The sequence below is a fragment of the Heterodontus francisci genome, chromosome 16 (genome assembly GCF_036365525.1).
Source record: "Heterodontus francisci isolate sHetFra1 chromosome 16, sHetFra1.hap1, whole genome shotgun sequence".
Taxonomy (NCBI): domain Eukaryota; kingdom Metazoa; phylum Chordata; class Chondrichthyes; order Heterodontiformes; family Heterodontidae; genus Heterodontus; species Heterodontus francisci.
Genome location: NC_090386.1, coordinates 89,976,306 through 90,001,351, shown reverse-complemented (window position 1 = coordinate 90,001,351; position 25,046 = coordinate 89,976,306). Strand labels below are relative to the sequence as shown.

Here is a 25,046-nt window from a genome sequence, read left to right as displayed (position 1 = left end):
TTATAACACCTTTCATGATCGCAGGACTTCCCAAAGCACTTTACAACCAATGAAATTATAATATAGGAACACAGCAGCCATTTTGCACACAAGGTCCCACAAACAGCAATGTGATAATCAGTTTGTGTGATATTGATTGAGGGACACATATTGCCCAGGGCACTGGGGAAAATGCGCCTGCTCTTCTTCAAAATAGTGCCCTGATATATTTGACGCCACCCCCCCCCCCCACCCCCCACAACTCCCCATTCCGAGAGAGCAGACAACGTCTTGGTTTAATGTCTCATCCAAAAGATGCAACAATGCAGCACTCTCTCTGCTCGTACTGGAGAGTCAATCTAGAACCTAGATTTTGCTTAAATTTCTAGAGTGGGATTTGAACCCACAACCTTATGACCCAGCGGTAGGAGTGCTACCAACTGAGCCACAGCAAGCCTGCCTAAAATGTCATACTTAGCAGCCACTGGGTGACATTCCTGTTCATTGCAATTTATCTCACTCCTCTTGAAACTGAACAAAATAGTAACTGAATATCATAAGGGCAGAGTGTCACGATTTTAGAATGTTTACATCGAATTTTCTGCTGGTCTCTGTATTTTACATTTACTTCTCAGTTATTTCCATTCATATCGTCTGCTTCCTACTTTTCTGCCTTACATGAAAAGTAATAAAAACAAGAAATGCTGGAAATACTCAACAGGTCTGGCAGCATCTGTGGAGAGAGAAGCGGAGTTAACCTTTCATCAGAACTGGCAAATATTAAAAATACAATAGGTTTTAAGCAAATAAAACGGGGGTGGGGCAAGAGGTGTTGATAGGACAAGGTCACGGAGAATAACTGACCAGAAGGTCATGGAGAAAAGGGAAACAGTATGTTAATGGTGTGCTGAAAGACAAAGCATTAGTGCAGAGAGGGTGTTAATTGACAGAAAAATGAACAGCCCTGGCCCAAAGCACAAACATGAAAAAAACAGTGGGTAGGCACAGTAGAAACAAACTAAAATAAAATAAATAAAAAAAGACAAAAAAAGAAAAATAGAAAGGGGGCCCATCATGCTCTGAAAATTTTTGTTTTTATTTTTCGTTATTTTTCTTTTTTATTTGTTTATTTTATTTTAGTTTGTTTCTACTGTGCATCATTGTGGATGATTTCCAACAGGGCCATGATGTTGATGCAATCTGCTGAGGAGTGATAACACCTTCCCCATAAATGAAGCCTCCCTGCCTGGCTATAACTTCCACCACTCAACCGCATCCAGAACGTCCTGGTGACAGTGTGGCTCTTATCACTAAATCACACCTTGGCCTGACCTCAGTCTTCTGGCACGTTCTCCTCCTTTGAGCATTTCACCTTGTTCCACCCCTCTTCCCACTCATTTAAAATCCTTGTTCCCTACTGCCCACCCAAGTACTATAAAAATTCTCGCTCCAAGCTATCTTCACTGCCTTCCTCGCCTAGCCTCTGCAACAAGCCCCTTCTCACCCTCAGCGGTTTCAAACCGCATCGCAAATCATTATGCTCTCTATCCTTTAAGTTCACTGCCCTCCTTGAGGTCATCTAAAACTCTGTTGCTGAGTCCTAACCAAGTCCCATTCACCCACCACCCCTGTGCTCGCTGATCTACATTGGCTCCCAGTTAAGCAACGCCTCACTTTTAAAATTCTTTTCCTTGTTTTCATCTCTGGAATTCCCTCCCTAAACATCTCCACCTCTTCCTCTCGTTCCATCATTAAGACACTCTTTAAGACCTACCTCTTTGACCAAGCTTTTGCCCTAATGACTCCTGATGAGTCAAATTTTGTTTGGTAACACTCCTGTGAAGCACTTTGGGACATTTTGCTATGTTAAAGGCACTATGAAAATACAAGTTGTTGTTATTTTCTACAGCAGTTAAGTAGCCTTCCAACACATGCCGCCATAAAGGATAGACAGTCGATGAGATACCTAAGGGTGGTGAGTGCACCATACCCCAATGGGGTAAATTTTCATCTTCGTCTGGGCAGTAATCCTGCAAAGCAGATCGGTCCATTAGAGAACCCACTGGACATTGACTCCATTGAAATCAATGGGATGAAAATAATTCTGGTGCTATAATGTTCAGGCTGTCCACTCTGTCGGGTTGTTGCCCAGGTGGTGAAGACAAAAGTTTCCTCCAATGTCTTCTGGACAGCAGGAAATCTTACAGGGCGAGCGGAATTATATTTACTTCAGAATATTGGCATCTGCTTCGGGTCAACGATGACAGAAGCAAAATTCTGTGGATGCTGGAAAACTGAGATATAACAACAACAACAACTTTATTTATATCACACCTCTAATGTAAGAAAAAGTTCCAAGGTGCTTCACAGAAGCATTAACCTGAAAATAACCAAAAACTGTTAGAAATACTTAGCAAGTCAGGCAGCATCTGCGGAGAAACAGTTAACGGGCTGGATTAGCGGAGGTGGCAGAGGTCTGACCACTGGGGCCGAAAGCCAGGTGGGGGGGAGGAGGCAACCCTGCTTCAGAGGGTGGCGGGACCCGGGGCCACATTTTGCTTCAGAGGATGGTGGCCTGCCCCCAAGAGCTGCCGGCCCATTCAGTGGGCTGGCAGTTCAGCAGCGCCTCTGCTAGCGTTGACCACTGCTGGGGCTGCACCTGGAGGATGAAGGCACATCAATGGCCTTGTGCCATCAGAGTCAGATAGGTAGGCTCTGGGTCCAGTCGGGCAGGTCCCGGCAAAGGGGGTGGTGGTGATCTCTGAGGGCAGATGGCACCATTGCTGTGGGGGTAGCCATTGCTGCAGCGGGGGGCGGGGGGTGGGGGGGGGCCCTCTGTGGCCAAAGAAGGCCCCCCCCCCCCACCCCCCGGAACCCGCTGGGAGGCCGGGTGATCTCCCCATGTAGTGGCATGCCCCCCAGCCACAGGTAAAACGCCACTGGAGGTGGAAAGAGGCCTTTAATTGGCCATTTAAGTGGCTCAATTGGGCTGTGGGTGGGCGGGGCATCTGCCAGCTTTCCCGCCACTGGCAAAATGGCACAACAGTGGGAAGACATCGGGCACGCCACCCAATGCCTTCCCGCGCCATTGTCAGCCTTCCCACTTCCCGGCCCATGCGCTAAACACTGGTAAAACGTTTCCGGTCAATGGCCTTTCAACAGCACCGGAAGCTGCTTTATATTTAACAGTTTTTAAGCAATTACGGGGGGCAGGAAAACAGGGTGGGGTGGGAGTGGCGGAAAGAGCAGAGAAGGTCTATGATACGATAGAGGGCAGGAGTGATTCAATGACTAAAGGAATGATGGACAAGGTGGGTGGTGATGGGACAAGTGAAGATCAGATAATGAAAGCCTCCATCTGCCTTTCTCTACCTTCCCTTTTACATTTAACAATTTGGGTGGCCTCTGTCGTTTCTTATTCTTATAGTGGAAGCTGTTGCTCAGAAACTGAGCACAGCGATTGAACAGGGAGACAAGGAAACCGCAACTGAGTGCGCTGCGATCCTGGCTGAGCAACATGCTCCCATCACTGTCCAACTCAAGAAAGCTGCCTTTCCTCAACATGAAATCAAGTAAGTTTAGTTTAACCAGGGTTCTCGGAGAGGGAAGGTGTGGCAATTACTTCAATAGACCCATATTTAAAAGTAATTTTCCTGAATAAACTGAAGATGCACGGGGTTGAATCATAGAATGATATCGCACAGAACGAAGCCATTCGGCCATTGTGCCTGTGCTGACCCCTTAGTAGGGTTATTCAATTAATACGACTCCTCTGCCCATTCCTCATAGCCCTGTAAATATTTTCCCTTCAAGTATTTATCCAATTCTCTTTTCCAACTTACTGCTAAATCCACTGCCCTTTCAGGCAGTGCATTCCAGATCACAGCAACTCAGAGTAAAAAAAGTTTCCTTTAGTTGCCTTTAGTTCTTTTGCCAATGACCTTAACTCAGTGTCCTCTGGTCACAGAGTCTTCTGGCGATAGAGTAAATAAGGAAAAACTATCAAAACCATTCATGATTTTGAACTCCTCTATCAACTCTCTGGTGAGCAGATTGCTTAAAAAATTATGATTATAGAAATTTTGTGCTCTATTACTGAATTGCTTCTGACTATTCTCAGGCCTTTACCAATTAATTTAATATTTAGATACAATGGAGTGTGAGCTCTGAGTGACTCATCATCCTTTCTAATCTTACACCCCACTCGTGGTTAGCACCGCAGCCTCACAGCTCCAGCAACCCAGGTTCAATTCTGGGTACTGCCTGTGTGGAGTTTGCAAGTTCTCCCTGTGTTTGCGTGGGTTTCCTCCGGGTGCTCCGGTTTCCTCCCACATGCCAAAGACTTGCAGGTTGATAGGTAAATTGGCCATTATAAATTGCCCCTAGTATAGGTAGGTGGTAGGGAAATATCGGGACAGGTGGGAATGTGGTAGGAATATGGAATTAGTGTAGGGTTATTATAAATGGGTGGTTGATGGTCGGCACAGACTCGGTGGGCCGAAGGGCCTGTTTCAGTGCTGTATCTCTAAAACTAAAACTAAACTAAAACACTCCATACCTCCGCTGATCCTGGGTCTGGGGAGTGAAAACTAGCTTTCCTTCAGTTCACGCTCTCGTAGTTATTTGCTCTGTTGTCTGTTTGCTCGCCATACATTGAGCAGGGCCCCTATGTAGCTAAGGATGAAAGAAAGAGACCTAGGATTCTTAGTAGACTCAACACTGAACATGTCCAAACAATACCGAGCAGCTGTCAAAAGCCAATTGAATGTTGAACCACACAGCCTTAAACCAGCAGAATGCAAATTGTAGGAAGCCATGGCAAAACTGTACAGACCTCTCATCACATTACACCTACAGTCCTGGTCACTGAGATACCAGAGAGACAGTCAAACAGTGGAAGCAATTCAGAGAAAAGTCATAGGTCGGATCCTTGGTGTTAAGGTTGTGAATTATGAAGAAAGACTGGAGAAGCTTGGAAAGGAGATGACCTTATAGAGGGGATGGAAAAAAAAATCTGGAATATTTAGGTTAAATTGCAGGACAAGGGGAAATAAAGTCAAATGAGTAAAAGATAAATTCACATCAAAAGATAAATTTAATCACACAAAGACTAATCAACACATGGAAGAGATTTCCAGGAAGAGCAGAGAAAATCATTTTAAGAAACGATTGGATGTTGTAATGGGGGGAATTTAGGACTTTTCTAGATGGATGAACTCATAGACCAACTGGCCTTCCTCATCTATAACTATCGTGTGATGTGATATGTCAATTTTACTTGGTTCCATTTTTTTTTAAATCAAACAACAGTTTGCACTAATATAGTGCCTTCAACATAGAAAACTTTCCCATAGCACTCCACAGAGACACAAGAGAATAAGGCATTGAACCAGCCATATAAATACTGTGGCTACAAGAACGGGTCGGAGGCTGTGAATTCTGCAGTGAGTAACTCACCTCCTGACTCCCCAAAGCCTGTCGACCATCTACAAGGCACAAGTCAGGAGTGTGATGGAATATTCCCCACCTGCCTGGATGGGTGCAGCTCCAGCAACACTCAAGAAGCTCAACAGCACCCAGGACAAAGCAGTCCGCTTGATTGGCACCCCATCCACGATCTTAAGCATTCACTCTCTCCACCACCGGCATGCAATGGCAGCAATGTGTACCATCTACAAGATGAACTGCAGCAACTCACCAAGCCTTCAACAGCACCTTCCAAACCTGCACCTCTATCACATAGAAGGACAAGGGCAGCAGACGCATGGGAGCACCACCACCTGCAAGTTCCCTTCTAAGCCACACACCATCCTGATTTGGAACTATATTGCTGTTCCTTCACTGTCACTGGGTCAAAATCCTGGAACTCCCTTCCTAATACCACTGTGGGTGTACCCGCACCCCAAGGACTGCAGCGGTTCAAGAAGGCAACTCTCCACCACCTTCTCAAGGGCAATTAGGGATGGACAACAAATGCTGGCCTTGCCAATGATACTCACATCCCACAAAAGAATTAAAAAAGGATGCCAAGCCTTTGAAGGTGATATTGGGATGAGTAACCAAAATCTTGGTCAAAAATGTGGGTTTTCAGCATGGCCTTAAAGGAGGGGTGGGAAGTGGAAATATGGTTGAGGGGTTTAGGGAGAGAATTATAGTGTGCGGCCTAGACAATCGAAGGCAATGGCGCCAATTGTGGGATGAAGGACAGCTAATGCACAAGAGGCTAGTGTCAGAGGAACGGAGAGTTTGGAGGCCATTGTGCTATAGGAGGTTACAGAGTTCGGAAAGGATGAGGCAATGAAGGGATTTAATTTGGCAGTGTTGAGAGATCAGGAGCCAATGTAGGTCAGCAAGGACAATAGTGATGAGTGAGACCTGGTGTGGGATAGGATATGCAGCAGAGTTTTGGATGAGCTGAAGTTTACTGAGAGTGGAGGATTGGTAGGGGGGCACCAGCCAGTAGTGCCTTGGAATAATCGATTCTGGAGGTATGGAGGGGGATGGTTCAGCTGCAGATAGGCTGAGGCAGGATGGAGGTAGGCTATGTTAGAGTGGAAGTCATTTTGATGGGGAGTTTATGCGGCCAGTAGCTCAGCTTAGGGCTGAATAGGACGATGAGATTGTGAACAACCTAAGGCTGTGAGGGGTTGGAAAGCATTGAAAAATGAATTAAAATAGGTGTGGTTTGTGAGCTGGAGCTTTACAGCATGTATCTTATATATTTACGCTCTTCAAAATGTGGTTGTCAGTGCTGGGCCAGTTTTCTTGTAAGTGTAGGCATCAAATGCTCTCAAGTCAAGTGCACTATAGATTAGATGAAGTGTACTCTGCTGCAACCTTAACTATGATATAGAGCATTGCTGGAGGAACACATTATAAACCTTCTAGTCCAACTGTCGCCATTACAAGCCTCTGTGGCCCGTAGTCAAGTTCCATATTTTCTGTCCCATCCAATGTTTTGTCACTCAGGATCCTATCCTCAATGTTGCTTCCCCTCGATTCAAATTTGATCCCAATGTCGCTGTCACTGTTTTGAGGAATACAGATCACTGTGTGGGCAAATGTTTAAGATACTAGGAGCCAGTCTTTAACCTGTTTTCTTAACGCTTGGCAGCACTGATGACACTTGAGAGCATCTGTTCTATGACCAAACTTTAGACAACTATTTTCTGGAAACAAATGTTAACAATCTGGATCAAAAATAAGCACCTGCACTTGCAGGTATGATTATGTTCATGTCCCTGTTAGGACAACAAGCGAAAGAGATAAACTCAGCACTGATACCAGGTTTAGTTTTAAAAGCCAGAACGGGACCATTGTAGCCCTCTCTAATTTCTGCTGACAGCCACACTGACTGTTAATCACTTTCTGTATGTTCCTTGGAAACTGCCCTAAACTTTACAGTCCCGAGCCTGCCCCTTGTGGTATTATTGCCTTCACTGCCGCTGTTTAAATATAGCACAAGTGTGATGAAAAAAGCTGTCTATTTTTCTGAGATAACAAATCCCCACTGCTTACATTGTAGATTAAGAGTTGGGGTTGAAGATTCACAGTCACACGGTATATCCATCACAATGAACGTGTTTCCGTACATGACCATTGCAACGCTGAAGACAAAGGTAAAATGAGAAGTTTGTTACAATGAAATATGACACACAAACAGGATTACATACAGACTAGCCAATAAATTGTGATGAGTTATGGGAGGGACTGTGTTTAATATCACAAGTTAAATTATGCTCTTCTGACAAGGTCAGTAGTGGTTAGTGGTCTTCTTTATACCAAGTTGGTGTCAGCTATGCCACACTGTTGCCTTTGAGTCAGAAGGTTGTGGGTTCAAGTCCCACTCCAGAGATGTGAGGCAGAACTGTACTGTCACAGTTACTGCCTTTCGGATGAGATGTTAAACTGAGGCTCCCTCAGATGGACAATAAAGATCCTGCAAGAACATTTTGAAGAAGAGCAGGGGAGTTCTCCCTTGTGTTACGACCAGGTGAGAAAGAGGTCTAGCGTTTCCTTTCAGCCTTCACCTAGTCTTACAGGATTTTATTTTTAAACACACAGTTTTTAGCTCCCCCTTGGTGAAACCAGCACAAACAGGCTTTCTTAGGTTTAAAGAAGAAAAGTTGACATTTGTTAACCTTAAACTCTAATTCAGTTAACGCCTATGGATGCATGACGTGCCCATGCTAGCAGGCATATGCGAGACACACATGCAAATAGAGACAGAAAAGAGCAGAAGAAAAATAAAGTGGAAAAGTTTGAGACAATATCTGAAGAGTTTTTGTTACGGTTCTTCGAGCTCACTGTAGAGTCCTTGATTGTAGGTAGATCTTGCTTTTCATTGGGGTCCAGTATTCTTCTTAAACCTTGTTCGCTGTAGGAGACTTTTTTCTCTTGGGGTTCATGTGTCTTCAGTGGATTCAGAGGCTTGTGTGAGGAAGAAATGGGAGCAGACAGGAGAGATCTTCTCAGTCCAGGAGCAAACAGACACTCTCTCAGTTCAAACTGTTTGTACAATTCAGAAAAAACCCAGGTTGCCAAGCAGGTTAGTCCTGTGACTAACTGGTCTGACCACGTCTTGGACTGTATCACCTTAGCAGTCTCTGGAATGCTTCTCTTACACACAATCCCTGGTGATCAATGTCCATTGTGGGTTGAATGTGTCAGGGACTGGTCCTTTGTCCTTCCAATCACCGTCTATTAATATGCAAATGTCTTTTCCAGCCACGGCTGATCTGTTTAACAAGTCCTTTCTTCACTCCAGTAACAGTTTAAAATCAATGTTCATGACAAAATTAATGTGTCTCATTCTTGGCAGGTGGGGGCCTAGCATGACACTGGTCTCCTGACCAATATTTATCACTCAACATCAACAAAAAACAGGCTATCCAGTCATTATCACATTGTTGTTTGTGGGAGCTTGCTGTACACAATTTATTTTTGTTCATTCATTGAATGAGGCTAGCACATATTGCCCATCCCTAAAATTAAAGCAAAATACTGCGGATGCTGGAAATCTGAAATAAAAACAAGAAATGCTGGAACCACTCAGCAGGTCTGGCAGCATCTGTGGAAAGAGAAGCAGAGTCAACGTTTCGGGTCACTGACCTCAGAAGGGATGGGAGACGAAGAAAAAAAATTAGAAACTGATATTACTTTTGGCTTTACTCTTAACAGTTCAAAATCTTTTTCATGAGGCCAAGCCCCTCTTATTCCAACTCCAGCTTAGTCTAATTCTCGAAGACAAACCTTTTCTAGTTGTCAGCAGAGTATATTGAATGTTCTTCATTTGAGAATTACACAATTGCATTTTTAAAAGAAAGGGCGTAGGATGGTTCAGAGTTTAGCATTCACAAGCAATCTGGTTTTACTGGGGTGCATTATAACTTGTGGATTGAAGTGTTCGAATCATGTCTGTGACAGATTTTAAATCAGCGATAGAATTGTATAAACATCACCCACTGAGATATTTGGCATAGAACCAAACCACTCCACTTCCTGAAATGCAGTTGATGGTATGTCAAGCTCAAGGGTGAACTGGGTTGGAAGGTCAAACTATACCCTTCCTGTATATTACTGAAATGAAACTTTAATAAGATGTTGTTAAGAAAATCCTGTATTGGAAAGACCAAAGAAACAAATGGATTTAAGACTAATGCAATGGGCCATTTTATTTGTTATGTCAGAAGAATCTTTTTAGATGCAAAACACTCTTTCTGTTCTTCAGAAATGAAAAGCAGAAACCAGGAATTATTTGGTGACTAATTCCATTTTTAACCTATGGATACATGGGGGTGGAATTTATTGTTAGCAGCAGGGGTTTCAACGTTGGGGGGAAACCAACAGCGAGATCCCTGCACTGGCTCTTGTATGGAAGGCCCGCCGAATTTAGAGACAGTCAGGTACTTAACTGGACAGCGGCGGGCCTTCCATACGATTTAGGACCCTGCCGCCGGACAACCCGGCCTTGCAAAGTTGCCGACTAATCAGTGACTGGCAGTTGCAGCATGCCCGCGGTGGCTGCTGCTGTATGTGCAGTCACCAGACACTGAGGAGTGGCACTGGAACCAGGCTCAAGGTAGGTCAGGGCGGAAGGGGTCCTGTGGGGGGGGGTTCAGAGGCAAGGGCAGGGGAGTGGCCCTCAGCAGGCCCCCACTCCTTCCCGATGCCCGGTCCCTCATTCAAAGGCACTTAGTCCCCTCTCCCGCAGCCAGGAAGCAGCCCGCAAGGTTTTTTGTGCCGTGCTTCCCGTGAGGCAACAGGGCCGCCCGGTTAATTGTGGCGGGAAGAGGCCCTTAATTAGGAGTTAATTACCCAGTTAAGGGCCTCAATTGGTGGTGGGGTGGGAAGGCCTTTCACAGTCCTTGCCACCCCAGACTAAATTTCGGCGGAGGCAGGATGGTGGCGGGGATCCCCCAGGGCCGACCCCCTCCCCCCACCGCCACCATCCCACCCGATTTTATGCTCTCCCCACCCCCAAACCCGCTGCGGGAGATGGATTCTCCCTTATTTTTACCAGTGCTTTGGAACCATGTTTCACAGTTCAATCTATTTATCCCATGAAAACCGGAAACCAGCGTCCCACCCAGTGAAACCTCTAGGAATTGTTGTCAAAAACATTGAATGCGTTTGGGATCCATTGCATTCCAATCTATTCTTGGTTAAAGCTCCATATCTCTATGGGGCTAAAGACTTCAATACAAGTTTCTGTTTAAATACTGGGTAGACCCATGTAAAGGCATTACAATTATATCTCACAATGCTCAGCTATCACCATGAGTGCCGTTTACTCTAATGAATAATTTTAGTGGCACTGATGTAAAAACAATCAATGGACGATTCTTGTGGCCTGGGTTATGTAATAATTTTGTGGAGACCATTGTTGAGCTGATGATCTGCATTGGCTCCCCATCCGACAGCACCTCAATTTTAAAATTCTCATTGTTGTTTGCAAATTCCTCCATGGCCTCACCCCTCCCTATCTCTGTAATCTCCTACAGCCCCACAACCTCCGAGATCTTTGCTCTCCTCCAATCCTGGCCTCTTGTGCATCCCCAATTTTAATCACTCCACCATTGGCAGCCACACCGTCAGCTGCCTAGGCCCCGGGCCCTGGAATTTCCTCCCTAACCCTCTCCACCTTGCTAACTCTCTTTCCTCCTTTAAGACTCTCCTTAAAACCTACCTCTTTGACCAAGCGTTTGGCCACCTGCCCTAATATCGCCTTTATGTGGCTCGGTGTCAAAAGTCATTTGATAGCGCTCCTGTGAAGCGCCTTGGGATGTTTTGCTATGTTAAAGGTGCTACATAAATGCAAGTTTTGGTTGTTGATGCTTCTGAGTTAAAATAGTAATTTAAACAGTTTATATTGTGAATAGAAACTGTAAACGTCTTAGTGACTGTCTAAATGTGATCTGTATTGTACCACTTCAGCTGTAAATTTCTCCACCCAGCATACACATTGGGCTCAATTTTCCCTATGGAGGCAGGAGGCAGGAGACAGGAGTCAGGACTGTTTTCGGGTGCTGAACCTGCCTCCAGTGGGAAACTGATTAAAGGCATGATTTTCCCAGGGGTGAGCCCTTAATTGATATGGGGGCGGGTTCCCTGTCCCCTTAGAGCCAATGGGGGAGGGAACGGAGACGGCTCAGATGAAGTGTGGGACTGATTTAGACTCCACACAGCAGCCATTACTGAGGCTACCGGTTATCCTGAAGGAGAGATCTGCTGATTGTGTCAAAGCCAACCACTGCACCAGAGGGAAGCGAAACATCACAGGAGAGCCGGAGGCCTAGAACCCGGGACACGGCTGACTCTTGCTCTATCAATGCCGACCTGGATTTGGAGTCCCTCTCTGTGCCACTGACCCTCTTATGGGGCTGGGGCAATTCCCTGAGGTGGCCATGACTGGCTCCCCACTCCGTTCCCACCTTGTTTCAGCAGTCAGCTCAGACAGCATATGCAACCCGCGCACCCCTGTGAAAATTTCAACCTCTCCCTTTAATGAGCTCATAATCAGTTCATTGACAACTTTAATTGGCTTCACTCAGGAGGTGGACGGGATTGCTGCCCTGGTGAACATTTCATGAGCCAGGAACGGCGTCTCAAAACAGACATGCCTGTTAGCAGCAGTATTTTCAGGCCTCGACCGGCTCCATTGCTGCCCCCAAAGGGCCTGAAAATTCAGCCCATTGACAATGCATCGTATTCTGTCTCTGGAGATTTGATTTATGCATTATATTTAACTCTATAAGTTTAAGTTTGATCACAAAACCATATTAGACCGTTGTTTTGGTTCGTGATATTTGATGGACCGTTTGAAATCAATTTTTCCTTTTTCTTTTTGCTTTTAAAACTTTTTAAGCTATCCATAGGCATTCTATCACAATTCAAATAAAAAGTTTATTTCTTTTTATTGCAAATTTGAGTTATAGCTTATTGCTTTAAATTTGGTTGCTCTTACTGGAAGATATTTACATGGACTCTACTGCACAGAAACAGGCCATTCGGCCCTACCAGTCAATCCATGTTAGCGTTTATGGTCCACTCAAGCCTCCCCTCACTCTCACCTCACTTTATCAGCACATTCTACTCCTTTCGCCCTCATGTGTTTATCTAGCTTCCCTTTAAATGCATCAATACTATTCGCCTCAACTACTCCCTGTGGTAGCGAGTTCCATATTCTCACCATTCTCTGCATAATAATAATAATAATGACTCTAATAAGGATAACTAAAGTCTCAGTTGCTGTGTGTGTCTCTCTACTACCTTGTTTCCAATTGTTGGAAAGGATACATATCATGGGCTGGCATTGAGACAGTTCCCTGTCCAATTAAGGACAGCGGGCAGGCTCTCAAAGCTGGAGGGCCAATCAGAAGCCTTCCAGCTGCAGAGGAGCACCAGACTGCAATGAGTGGTAATTAACTGAGAGGGCACTTCAATAGGAAAGTGTCCTCTCAGTCACTTAAAAAAAAAATTAAATAAAAAATAGAGAAAGCAGCCCGGCCACCACTGTTGGGTGGGGAGACCCTCTATTGGGCAGCCTTTGGCTGCAGCCCCACACAGGCAGGCAGGGAGGGCCTGTGGGCCTGCCTGGAACATTGGCATCCTGGTCTGTGGCTGAGTGCCCACCTCCAGGCTGTTAATCTGCCTCCCGTTGCATCGGGAAACCGGAGGCCAACTGGAACATGCCAGTCAGCCTCCTTAACTTCCCTTTAACAGGGCTGTTAATGCACCCTGCCAGCCTGGAATCTGCTTCGGTCAAAATGGCCAACGCTGGGAATGGGTTCGGGAAACTGGCACGCTGGCCAGTCCTGGTATTTTCGGGCCCTGTCTACCTCCGTTCCTGACCTCGGCAGGGACCGGTAAACCTGCCCAATATCCCTATGCAAATATATTTTGATTGCAAAGCAAGTGGAAACCAGTTAGCAAAGACATTTTCAGGGCAAAGCAAGTAATTATAACTATTGGGAAAAACTGAACAGATTGGGGCTTTTTCTTCAGAAGAGACAAGATTTAGAGGTGAACTGATAAACATCTTTAAAGTTATGAATGGATTGGACAGGGTAGCTGTGGAGAGAATGTTTCCACTTGTGGGAGCTCCAAAATTCAGGGCCATAAATACAAGATAGTTACTAATAAATTCACAAGGGAAATAAGGAGAAATTTCTGTACTCAGAGAGTGGTTAGCATCTAACTCTACCACAGGAGGTGGTTAAGGCAAATAGATGCTTTCAAAAGGAAACTAGATGAGTACATGAGAGAAAAGGGAAAAGAAAGATTTGTTGATAGGCTGAGATGAAGTATATGGAATGAGAGGAGAATCTGGTGGATTAATTAAACACCAGTACAGACCGGTTGGGCCAAATGGCCTGTTTTTGTATTGTATATTCTACAAAACATGTCCTACTTCATTAAATTCCAGGAGGTGGGGCTCTGCAAGTTCAATATTTGTTGGTTGAAATCATGTGATTAGATCAATGGAGCCTACAGCTGCTTGCCTTTTACCATGTTTCTACACTGTGAATGAGAGATACAAGTGTATTACAACAGGAATAAAGCTGTCCCCATGAATTCCTACAGCTGTCATATTACAGATTTATCGGAGTGTCTTTCATACATTAGATGGTACTGATAAACCATATGAATTTTCCTCTTGCAGGTTATGCAATTATTTGAATTAAATGTACCATTGGCTTGACCACACTAGGGCATTTTGATTTCCCACAGTGTGTTGCCTCTCGGAGAAACTGCCCAAGTATTTTCTATAACTGAGGGTAGTAATGTGCCGTGCAATTAATTTCCCCAGTGTTCTCTCAATGGTCTGTTAATAGTGGAGGTCTGGCCAATGTCCCATGAGAGATCCTACCTCCCACACTGTGAAAATTCCAAGTCACATGTCTTATCAATAAGGTGTCAGCCAGAGATCAGTGGTAGCACGCTCACCTCTAAGTTAGAAGGTTGTGGGTTGAAGTCCCACTCATAATCTAAACTGGCATTTCACTCCAGTACTAAGGGAGTGCTACACTGTTGAAGCTGCCATCTTTCAATGAGACATTAAACCGAGGCCCCATCTGCCCTCGCTGGTGGGCGTAAAAGATCCCATGACACTTTTCGAAGAAGAGTAGGTAAGTTTTCCATTGTATCCTGGTCAATATTTATCCCTCAATCAATATCACTTTGAAAAAACATTATCTGGTCATTATCTCATTGTTTGTAGGACCTTACTGTGCACAAATTGGCTGTCACATTTCCTGTATTGCAACACTGACTGCATTTTAAAAGTACTTCATTGGCTGTAAAGCGCTTTGGGACATGCTGAGGTTGTGAATGGCGCTTTATAAAGGCAAGTTCTTTCTTTCGAACCAATTTGGAAATCAAGTTGAACATTGTTTCCTCTATCTGTCATCCATAAAGGTGTATGAAGATTACAGTTTTCATCCTAAACTGCAACAGTGGATCATTGCACATCGTCTGGCAAAGGACAATGAAACTCTTTTCTTCCATGGCATTAGAAAGGACGGGGACATTGCGTTTATGTATCTTCTGTCAGCCAAGCAGGCCAACATCACACAGAGACAATGTGAACAGGATCGGCAACAGATGCTGCTTCTACCACCAGAGACAGAGACAGTCAGTGGTCAGTACTGGTTCCAGGAAGCACTTCTTCCTACAAAGGGCAGTGGGAATCTGGAACCCTTTCCCCCAACAGGCTGTTGAGGCCGAGGGTCAATTGAAAATTTTAAAACTGAGATTGATAGATTTTTGTTAGGTAAGGGGTATTAAGGGTTGCGGAACCAAGGTTGTGGAATCAATGGAATTAAGATACAGATCATCCATAATCTAATTAAATGGAGGAGCAGGCTTGAGGGGCTGAATGGCCTCTTCCTTTTCCTACGTTGACAGTTTTACAGGCAAAATAGATGGAGCTGTGAAATGTGATTCCCAAAACAAGTCCTTACTTAATATGTCAAATTTGAAATGTTGATTTGATCTCTATCACGTCATGGGGGAGAAATTCGTTAATGTAAAGCGGCACTATGTAGACTTAAGCCATTTTCCCCGGGAGGACAGGTAGCAGCCCGCGGCACTGACTGTCTCCGGTGAATCGACATAAGTGCATTGCGCCACTAGAAGCATCACTACAGATTTCTCCCCTCAGATATTGATTATACTAATTAAAGATATGTTGTCCAAAATAAATCCAGATAAAGGTTCCTTGCACTACAGGTAGTTTTTAAGCAAAAAAAATCATTTGTCACATTTACAAAACACAAGTCCAAAAATGGCCAATATTATGAGCAAAGGCTTTAACTTATTTGCATGATGTTCCTGTCCACTTATTTCAAATATGTTATTAGAAAATCTGGGGTTGTTCTCCTTTCAGAAAAGGAGATTGAGGGGAGCTTTGATAGAGGTGTACAAGATTATGACAGGCTTACATAAGCTAGAAAAGGAAAAACTGTTCCCATTAACTGATAGTACACGGACTAGGGGCCACAGATTGAAGGTTTTGGGCAAGAGATGCAGGGGGAATGTGAGGAAGAGTTTTTTATGCAGCGAATGGTAATGACCTGAAACTCGCTGCTATTGAAGATGATGAAAGTGGAGACAATGATTTCAAAAGGAAATTGGATGGGAACTTCAAGGAAGTAAACTTGCAGGACTACGGGGATTGAGTGGGGGATTGGGACTGACTGGATTGCTCGTGGAGAGCCAGCATGGACTCAATGGGCTGAATAGCCCCCTTCTATGCTGCAAATGAATCTATGACTCTTCTGAGATAGCAGAAAAAGAAATCATTGAAGTGGATTATAATCCCAGCCCCTTTCTGGGACTATCGCAGATGAAGTGTACTCCCCAGATGATCACTCTCACTTAAAGTTGAGAAAGACAGATCTCACAGACACTTGAATGACTCTGAAGAACTGATCTAACTCTCCCCAAAGGAAAGGAACCAGCTGAGAATATTACCATCCTCCAGATAGCTTTTTTAACAAGTTTTAGCCAGATTATAACAGTAGGGAGGTATATTACTGAGGAGAGATGCCAGACCCTTATAACATCCGGGTTGTTGTAAACTGGCTAAAACTTGTTAAAGAGTGTACGGAAATGGGTTCTCGAGTTTGAGATACAGAAGACTATATGAGACGATATAATTTCTGAATTATATAAAAGTTTATTAAAGAACTGAACATGCAATTCACATGTGATGGGAAGTCAATCACAATGTTAATAGTTCTAGGAAAAGGAAGTATAATCTTATTTCTAGGAGAGAATCCAAGTTTTAGGTCTAAGTATTGTTAGAGTAAAATATTTAAGATACCCATCAATACTTAAAGCAGCCTTAAGTCACCGAGTAGAAAGTTACAGAGTTTTGCGAGATATCTCTATCCCAATAAAGGGGAGAACTATCGTTGCGGCACCACAGCACCTTGTACATTTACCATGAGAAACACTGGAGTGAATCCAATGCATCTAAAGATCCACTGTGTGGTTCCAATATTTATACTGTTTCTAAGCTGCATATCTAGTTTTTTTTTTTACGTATGGGGGTGTTACCTCTCTTGCAAGTGGGTTTATCCCCTTCTATTTCCCAAATAAGGCTGTATACCTGTTAATTTCTGATTAAAATCCACTTTCTTTGAATTCTAAGAAAGGCTAGGCCTACAGCAAGGTGGGAGCCTCTCATGGTGGTCGGTTTCCTTAGTCACCTAATTGTGTTTCAAGATTATAATTCAGTTCCTTGGGTTTGGTCAATTTTGGCAAAATTTCAGTTAGCTGTTTAGGGCGTCTGCATAAGACCATGTTATCAATTACTACACTGTGGTAGCGAACGTGATCGTTTGCAAACTCTGTTATCAATGTTTCACCATGTGATGAGTTTCCTGACTTTTAGGAGTGAATCCCTCTATCAGAAGCTGCCTCTATGCTCTTAGATGAGGCAAGATCTTCATCACAGAGGCACATCCTGAGGCATGCCCATGAACTTCTTTTAGCCTTTTTGGATGCTGAACCCTGCTTTGTTTTTTAATCCCGAATTCATAGGAAAATAACTCTTTTAACCTTATAATCCTTATTATGGCTGGATTCCTTCCCAATTTATGTTCATTCACTGATATCACCAATAGACAAATTTAATCTGTGCATGCATGTGTGTGTATACAAGAGCATGGATGTGTGAATGATGGATTAGGTGCAGTGGTCATTGACTAAACGATAGAAATTAAAAATACATCAGGCAGCATTCTGTTCAAGGGGCACGTGGAGACCAAATGTAGGAGGATAATTTATTTCTTTACAGAAAAGATACATACATTATCGTCATAAATTAGACCCAAGTACAGATAACAGGATTAACATAGAAACATAGAAAATAGGAGGAGTAGGCCATTCAGCCCTTCAAGCCTGCTCTGCCATTCATTATGATCATGGCTGATCATCCAACTCAGTAACCTGTTCCCGCTTTCCCCCCATATCCTTTGATCCCTTTAACCCCAAGAGCTATATCTAACTCCTTCTTGAAAACATACAATGTTTTGGCCTCAACTGCTTTCTGTGGTAGCAAATTCCACAGGCTCACCACTCTCTGAGTGAAGTAATTTCTCCTCATCACAGTCCTGAAAGGTTTACCCTGTATCCTTAGACTATGACCCCTGGTTCTGGACTCCCCCACCATTGGGAACATCCTTCCTGCATCTACCCTGTCAAGTCCTGTTAGAATTTTATAGGTTTCTATGAGAGCCCCCCTCACTCTTCTGAACTCCGGCGAATATAATTCTAACCGACTCAATCTCTCCTCGTACGTCAGTCCCACCATCCCAGGAATCAGTCTGGTAAACCTTCGCTGCACTCCCTCTATAGCAAGAACATCCTTCCTCAGATAAGGGGACCATATTCCAGGTGTGGCCTCACCAAGGCCCTGTATAATTGCAACAAGACATCCCTGCTCCTGTACTCGAATCCTCTCGCTATGAAGGCCAACATACCATTTGCCTTTTTTACCGACTGTTGGACCTGCATGCTTACTTTCAGTGACTGAAACACGAGAACACCCAGGTCTCATTGCATATTCCCCTCTCTCAGCTTATAGCCATTCAGATAATAACCTGCCTTCCTGTTTTTGCTACCGAAGTGGATAACCTCACATTTATCCACATTATACTGCATCTGCCATGCATTAGCCCACTCACTCAACTTGTTCAAATCACCCTGAAGCCTCTCTGCATCTTCCTCACAACTTACCCTCCCACCCAGTTTTGTGTCATCTGCAAATTTGGAGATATTACATTTAGTTCCCTCATCTAAATCATTAATATATATTGTGAATAGCTGGGGTCCTAGCACCGATCCCTGCGGTACCCCCCTAGTCACTGCCTGCCATTCGGAAAAAGACCTGTTTATCCCTGCTGTTTGTTTCCTGTCTGCCAACCAATTTTCTATCCATCGCAATACACTACCCCCCAATCCCATGCGCTTTAATTTTACATGCTAATCTCTTATGTGGGACTTTGTCGAAAGCCTTCTGAAAGTCTAAATAAACCACATCCACTGGCTATCCCTCATCAACTCTACTGGTTACATCCTCGAAGAATTCTAGTAGATTTGTCCAGCATGATTTCCCTTTCATAAATCCATGCTGACTGCCCGATTCTACCACTGTTCTTCAAGTGCTCCGCTATACAATCTTTGATAATGGACTCCAGAATTTCCCCCACTACCTACGTCAGGCTGACTGGTCTATAATTCCCTGTTTTCTCTCTACCTCCCTTTTTAAATAGTGAGGTTACATTAGCTACCTTCCAATCTGTAGGAACTCTATAGTCTATAGAATCTTGGAAGATGACCACCAATGCATCCATTATTTCTAGGGCCACTTCCTTAAGTACTCTGGGATGTAGATTATCAGGCCTTGGGGATTTATCAGCCTTCAATCCCAACAATTTCCCCAACACCATTTCTCTACTAATACTGATTTCCTTCAGTTCCTCCCCTCTTACTAAGCCCTGTGTTCCCCAACATTTCTGGTGTGATATTTGTGTCCTCCTTTGTGAAGACAGAACCAAAGTATGCATTTAATTGGTCAGCCATTTCTTTGTTCCCCATAATAAATTCCCTTGTTTCTGACTGTAAGGGACCTATATTTGTCTTCACCAGTCTTTTTCTCTTCACATACCTATAGAAACTTTTACAGTCAGTTTTTATGTTCCCCGAAAGCTTGCTCTCGTCCTCTATTTTCCCCTTCTTAATCAATCCCTTGGTCCTCCTTTGCTGAACTCTAAACTGCTCCCAATCCTCAGGTCTGTTGTTTTTTTTGGCGAATTTGTATGCCTCTTCCTTGGATCTAATGCAATCTCTAATTTCCCTTGTAAGCCATGGTTTGGCTACCTTTCCCGTTTTACTTTTGCACCAGACAGGAACAAACAATTGTTGCAGTACATCCATGTGCTCTTTGAATTTTTGCCATTGCCTATCCACCCTTTAAGTAACGTTTCCCAATCCATCATAGCCAACTCGCGCCTCATACCTTTGTAGTTTCCTTTATTAAGATTCAGGACCCTAGTCTCAGAATCAACTACATCACTCCTCAACTCGATGAAGAATTCTATCATATTATGGTCGCTCATCCCCAAGGTGTCTTGCACAACTAGATTGTCAATTATTCCTCTCTCATTAACAATACCCAGTCTAGGATGGCCTGTTCTCTGGTTGGTTCCTCAATGTATTGGTCCAGAAGACCATCCTGTATACACTCCATGAATTCCCCCTCTACAGTATTGTGACTAATTTGATTTGCCCACTCTATATGCAGATTAAAGTCACCCATAAATACAGATGTTCCTTTATCGCATGCATCTCTAATTTCCTGTTTAATGCCATTCCCAACATCACCATTACAGTTTGGGGGTCTATATACAACCCCCACATGTTTTTTGCCCCTTAGTGTTTCTCAGCTCTACCCATACAGATTACACATCATCGGAGCTAATATCCTTCCTCACTATTGTGTTAATTTCCTCTTTAACCAGCAATGCAACTCCACCGCCTTTTACGTTTTGTCTGTCCTTCCTAAATACTGATTCAAGATAACGTGCAGGCTTACAGATGAGACATTAAACTTAAGCCGTGTCTACCAGTTCAGCCTGGATGCTAAACGTCCTTGGCACTAGTCAAAGAAAAGCAAGGAAGTTGTCCTGATGACCTGGGCAAATTTCATCACTCAGTCAACATCACCAAAAAAAAAATACCCCTAGATGTTCATTTCCCATCCCTGGTCACCCTGCAGCGATGTCTCCATAATCCCGACTATATCATACCCCTTTACATCTATTTGCACAATTAATTCATCCACTTTATTGCAAATGCTCCACGCATTAAGGCACAAAGCCGTAAGCCTTGTTTTTTTTTAAACATTACTTGTCCCCTTCCCACTATTTTTCCACTGTGGCCCTGTTTGATTCTGGCCCTTGATTTCTCTGCCTATCACTTCTCTTATTCCCCTTACTGTGTTTTGTTCTGGTCTTTGATCCCCCCTCCTCTGACTCCTTGCAAAGATTCCCTTTTAATGTAACCAATTTATTATTCAACCAAATTTTAGTAAACTCAACCCTGAATTTCTGATTCAAGATAACATGCAGGCTTACAGATGAGACATTAAACATAAGCCGTGTCTACCAGTTCAGCCTGGATGCTAAACGCCCTTGGCACTAGTCAAAGAAAAGCAAGGAAGTTGTCCTGATGACCTGGGCAAATTTCATCACTCAGTCAACATCACCAAAAAAAAAAATACAGCGTATTTCAGTGTGGCTTATTGGATCTTGTTATGTGCAAAATAGAGGCCCTGTTTGTCTGCCCTTCGAAGTCAATCATTGTCATCTCCTACATGCTTCATTGGGTGTTAGCTAATAGCTGGCCAGTCCTACTTTTGTTTAGATTTGAACTCTTCTTAAAGACTTTCCACCTATTAGCCAGTTCCATATAGTATTTACACCACAGAAACAGGTCCAACAGGTCCGTGCCGATGTAAATGCTCCACACGAGCCTCCTCCCACCTTACTCCATCTCACTCAATCACCAGATATTTCTGTTCCTTTCTCCTCATATATTTATCTAGCATCCTCTTAAATGCAACTATGCTACTCGCCTCAACCACTCCATCTGGTAGCAGGTTCCACAATCTTACCACCCTCTGAATAAAGAAGTTGCTCCTGAATTCCCTACTGGTTTTATTAGTGACTATCTTATATTTATGATCTCTAATTCTGGTCTCCCCCAAGTGGAAAAATCTTCTCTACATCTACCCTATCAAACCTCTTCATAGTTCTAAAGACCTCTATTAGATCATCCCTCAGCCTTCTCTTTTCTAGAGAAAAGAGCCCCAATCTTTGCTAATAGTTGTACCCTCTCAGTTCTGGTATCATCCTTTCAAATCTTTCTTTTGTACCTTCTCCACTATTTCTATCATATGACGGCCAGAACTGTGCACAGTTTAAAAAAAAAATGATTTCATGGGACGTGAGCGTCACTGGCAAGGTCAACATTTCGTGCACATTCCTAATTGCTCTTGACAACTGAGTGTCTTGCTTGGCCATTTCAGAGGGCAGTTAAGAGTCAACCACATTGCTGTGGTTGTCTGGAGTCACGCATATGCCATATCAGGTGAGGCTGGCAGATTTCCTTCCCTAAAGAGCAGTAGTGAACCAGATGGGCTTTTACAACAATCGATGATAGAGACATGTTGTTGCAGCTTCTTGCCTTGCACTCATCAGGACAATCTGCAAGAATATCAATGTAAGGGAAAACAACGACTTTATACTTTATGAGAAGACAGTGCTGATCTGGTTGGCAAGTGAACTCTGATTGGTAGAGACATTGCCATGGAGAATGCACCAGTTTACAGTGACTGACAGTTAACTGCCAAGCTTTGTTTGAAATTTAAACCAGGCGGCTTGACTCTGATTGGTCAAGGCATTGCCCTCAGGTTTATACGTTCTTTGCACAGTTAATTATATTCATCAGGCGAGTCTCATTTTCTTTTTTAAAAGGACAAATTTTGAGATCTGGTTGGCACAGCAGGTTTTTTTGGCTGTTGATTAGAGGGATGATTTCGTAATATTAAATTCATCCCTTTCTTCAAGGTATGGACAGTCCAAAACCGAATAATGAAGATGTTCTTCCTAAATTGGAACCACGTGGCTCCCAAGCACAATTAAATGAAGCAAATGTTTTGCCAGAAGCACCAGCAAAGGTAGGTCTAGTTCTCATCACCAACTCCACGGTATGGACAATTTAAAAAAGGATAAGTGCAAGGAGTAGTTTACAAAGTAGTAATCTTACCTTTATATCAAAGGACTACCTTAAACCATGTCAGCTTCACTCTCGTGGGTTATGATGTCTCCTATACCTTGAATAACAATCAGTAAATGGAGAATGAAACAATCTCCTCAGAAATGATCTTCCAAGAAAAACATACATTTATATAGCATTTTTCAGGACCTCAAGACATCCCAAAGTGCTTTACAACCAATTAAGTACTTCTTGAAGTGTAGTCACTGTTGTAATGTAGGAAACATGGCAGCTAATTTGCACACAGCAAGATCCCACAACATCAATGTGATAAATGGCCAGATCAACTGTTTTAGGTGCTAGCTTAGTAATAGATGTTGACCAGGTCACTGGGAGAACTCCCTGCTCTTCTTCGAAATAGTGCTGTGAGATCTTTTAAGTCCACCTGACATAGTTGATGGGGTTTTGGTTTAACGTCTCATTTGGAAGATGGCATCTCTGACAGAGCAGCACTCCCTCAGTGTCAGCCTGGATTTTGTTCTCAATCTCTGGAGTGAGGCACTTATGTCTTAATATTCAGTATATTAATTGAATGGACAGAGTCTGTTCCTTTTAAGCTCTTTGCCTTAGCTATAAGCTGCAAAATATAAACTACCAGAAGGAACATATATGTTTCCTCTTTTTCTCCCCATTAGATTGGTTGGGAGTGTTCAGGTTGCACATACATTAATAAGCCAACTCGTCCAGGATGTGAGATGTGTAGCACAGCCAGACCAGATGATTATCAGGTACCAAACTTGTATAAACCTGACGAGGAGGAATTACAGCGGATTAAGGATGAAGAAGAAAATTATAAGCAATATGAGCAGGTAACCCTTTCGTTTTTTTTATTATTTGTTTGTGGGATGTGAGTGTCACTGGCTAGGCCAGTATTTATTGCCCATCCCTAATTACCTTAAACTGAATGGCTTGCTAGGCCATTTCAGAGGGCATTTGTCAACCACATTGCTGTGGGCCTTTAGTCACATATAGGCTAGCACCGCAGCCTCACAGCTCCAGCGACCCGGGTTCAGTTCTGGGTACTGCCTGTGCGGAGTTTGCAAGTTCTCCCAGTGACTGCGTGGGTTTCGCCGAGTGGTCTGGTTTCCTCCCACAGCCAAAGACTTGCAGGTGATAGGTAAATTGGCCATTGTAAATTACCCCTAGTGTAGGTAGGTGGTGGGAGAATGGTGGGGATGTGGTAGGGAATATGGGATTAATGTCTTCTTTGGCCTCCTTATCTCGAGAATGGGTAAGCGCCTGGAGGTGGTCAGTGGTTTGTGGAGCAGCGCCTGGAGTGGCTATAAAGGCCAATTCTAGAGTGACAGGCTCTTCCACAGGTGCTGCAGAAAAATTTGTTTGTCGGGGCGGTTACACAGTTGGCTCTCCCTTGCGCTTCTGTCTTTTTTCCTGCCAACTGCCAAGTCTTTTCGACTCGCCACACTTTAGCCCCGCCTTTATGGCTGCCCGCCAGCTCTGACGATCACTGGCAACTGACTCCGACTTGTGATCAATGTCACAGGACTTCATGTCGCGTTTGCAGACGTCTTTAAAGCGGAGACATGGACGGCCGGTGGGTCTGATACCAGTGGCGAGCTCGCTGTACAATGTGTCTTTGGGGATCCTGCCGTCTTCCATGCGGCTCACATGGCCAAGCCATCTCAAGCGCCGCTGACTCAGTAATGTGTATAAGCTGGGGATGTTGGCCGTCTTGAGGACTTCTGTGTTGGAGATACGGTCCTGCCACCTGATTCCAAGTATTCTCCGGAGGCAGCGAAGATGGAATGAATTGAGACGTCGCTCTTGGCTGACATACGTTGTCCAGGCCTCGCTGCCATAAAGCAAGGTACTGAGGACACAGGCTTGATACACTCGGACTTTTGTGTTCCGTGTCAGTGCACCATTTTCCCACACTCTCTTGGCCAGTCTGGACATAGCAGTGGAAGCCTTTCCCATGCGCTTGTTGATTTCTGCATCTAGGGACAGGTTACTGGTGATAGTTGAGCCTAGGTAGGTGAACTCTTGAACCACTTCCAGAGCGTGGTCGCCAATATCGATGGATGGAGCATTTCTGACGTCCTGTCCCATGATGTTCGTTTTCTTGAGGCTGATGGTTAGGCCATATTCGTTGCAGGCAGCCGCAAACCTGTCGATGAGACTCTGCAGACACTCTTCAGTGTGAGATGTTAAAGCAGCATCGTCAGCAAAGAGGAGTTCCCTGATGAGGACTTTCCGTACTT

General features: G+C 43.9%; 1 protein-coding gene across 2 annotated transcripts in view; it reads left to right on the top strand.

Annotated features, from left to right (window-relative positions):
- Window positions 1-25,046, top strand: part of LOC137378354 (ranBP-type and C3HC4-type zinc finger-containing protein 1-like) — a 54,478-nt gene that overhangs the window by 4,340 nt on the left and 25,092 nt on the right. Inside the window, exons 3-7 of one of the 2 annotated variants that reach the window (XM_068048620.1) lie at window positions 3,407-3,551; window positions 7,505-7,598; window positions 14,899-15,121; window positions 22,620-22,729; window positions 23,463-23,636. In XM_068048620.1, the coding sequence (XP_067904721.1) occupies window positions 3,407-3,551; window positions 7,505-7,598; window positions 14,899-15,121; window positions 22,620-22,729; window positions 23,463-23,636 (746 nt within the window). The remainder of the gene's footprint in view (window positions 1-3,406; window positions 3,552-7,504; window positions 7,599-14,898; window positions 15,122-22,619; window positions 22,730-23,462; window positions 23,637-25,046) is intronic. The other variant, XM_068048621.1, reaches the window with a different exon arrangement.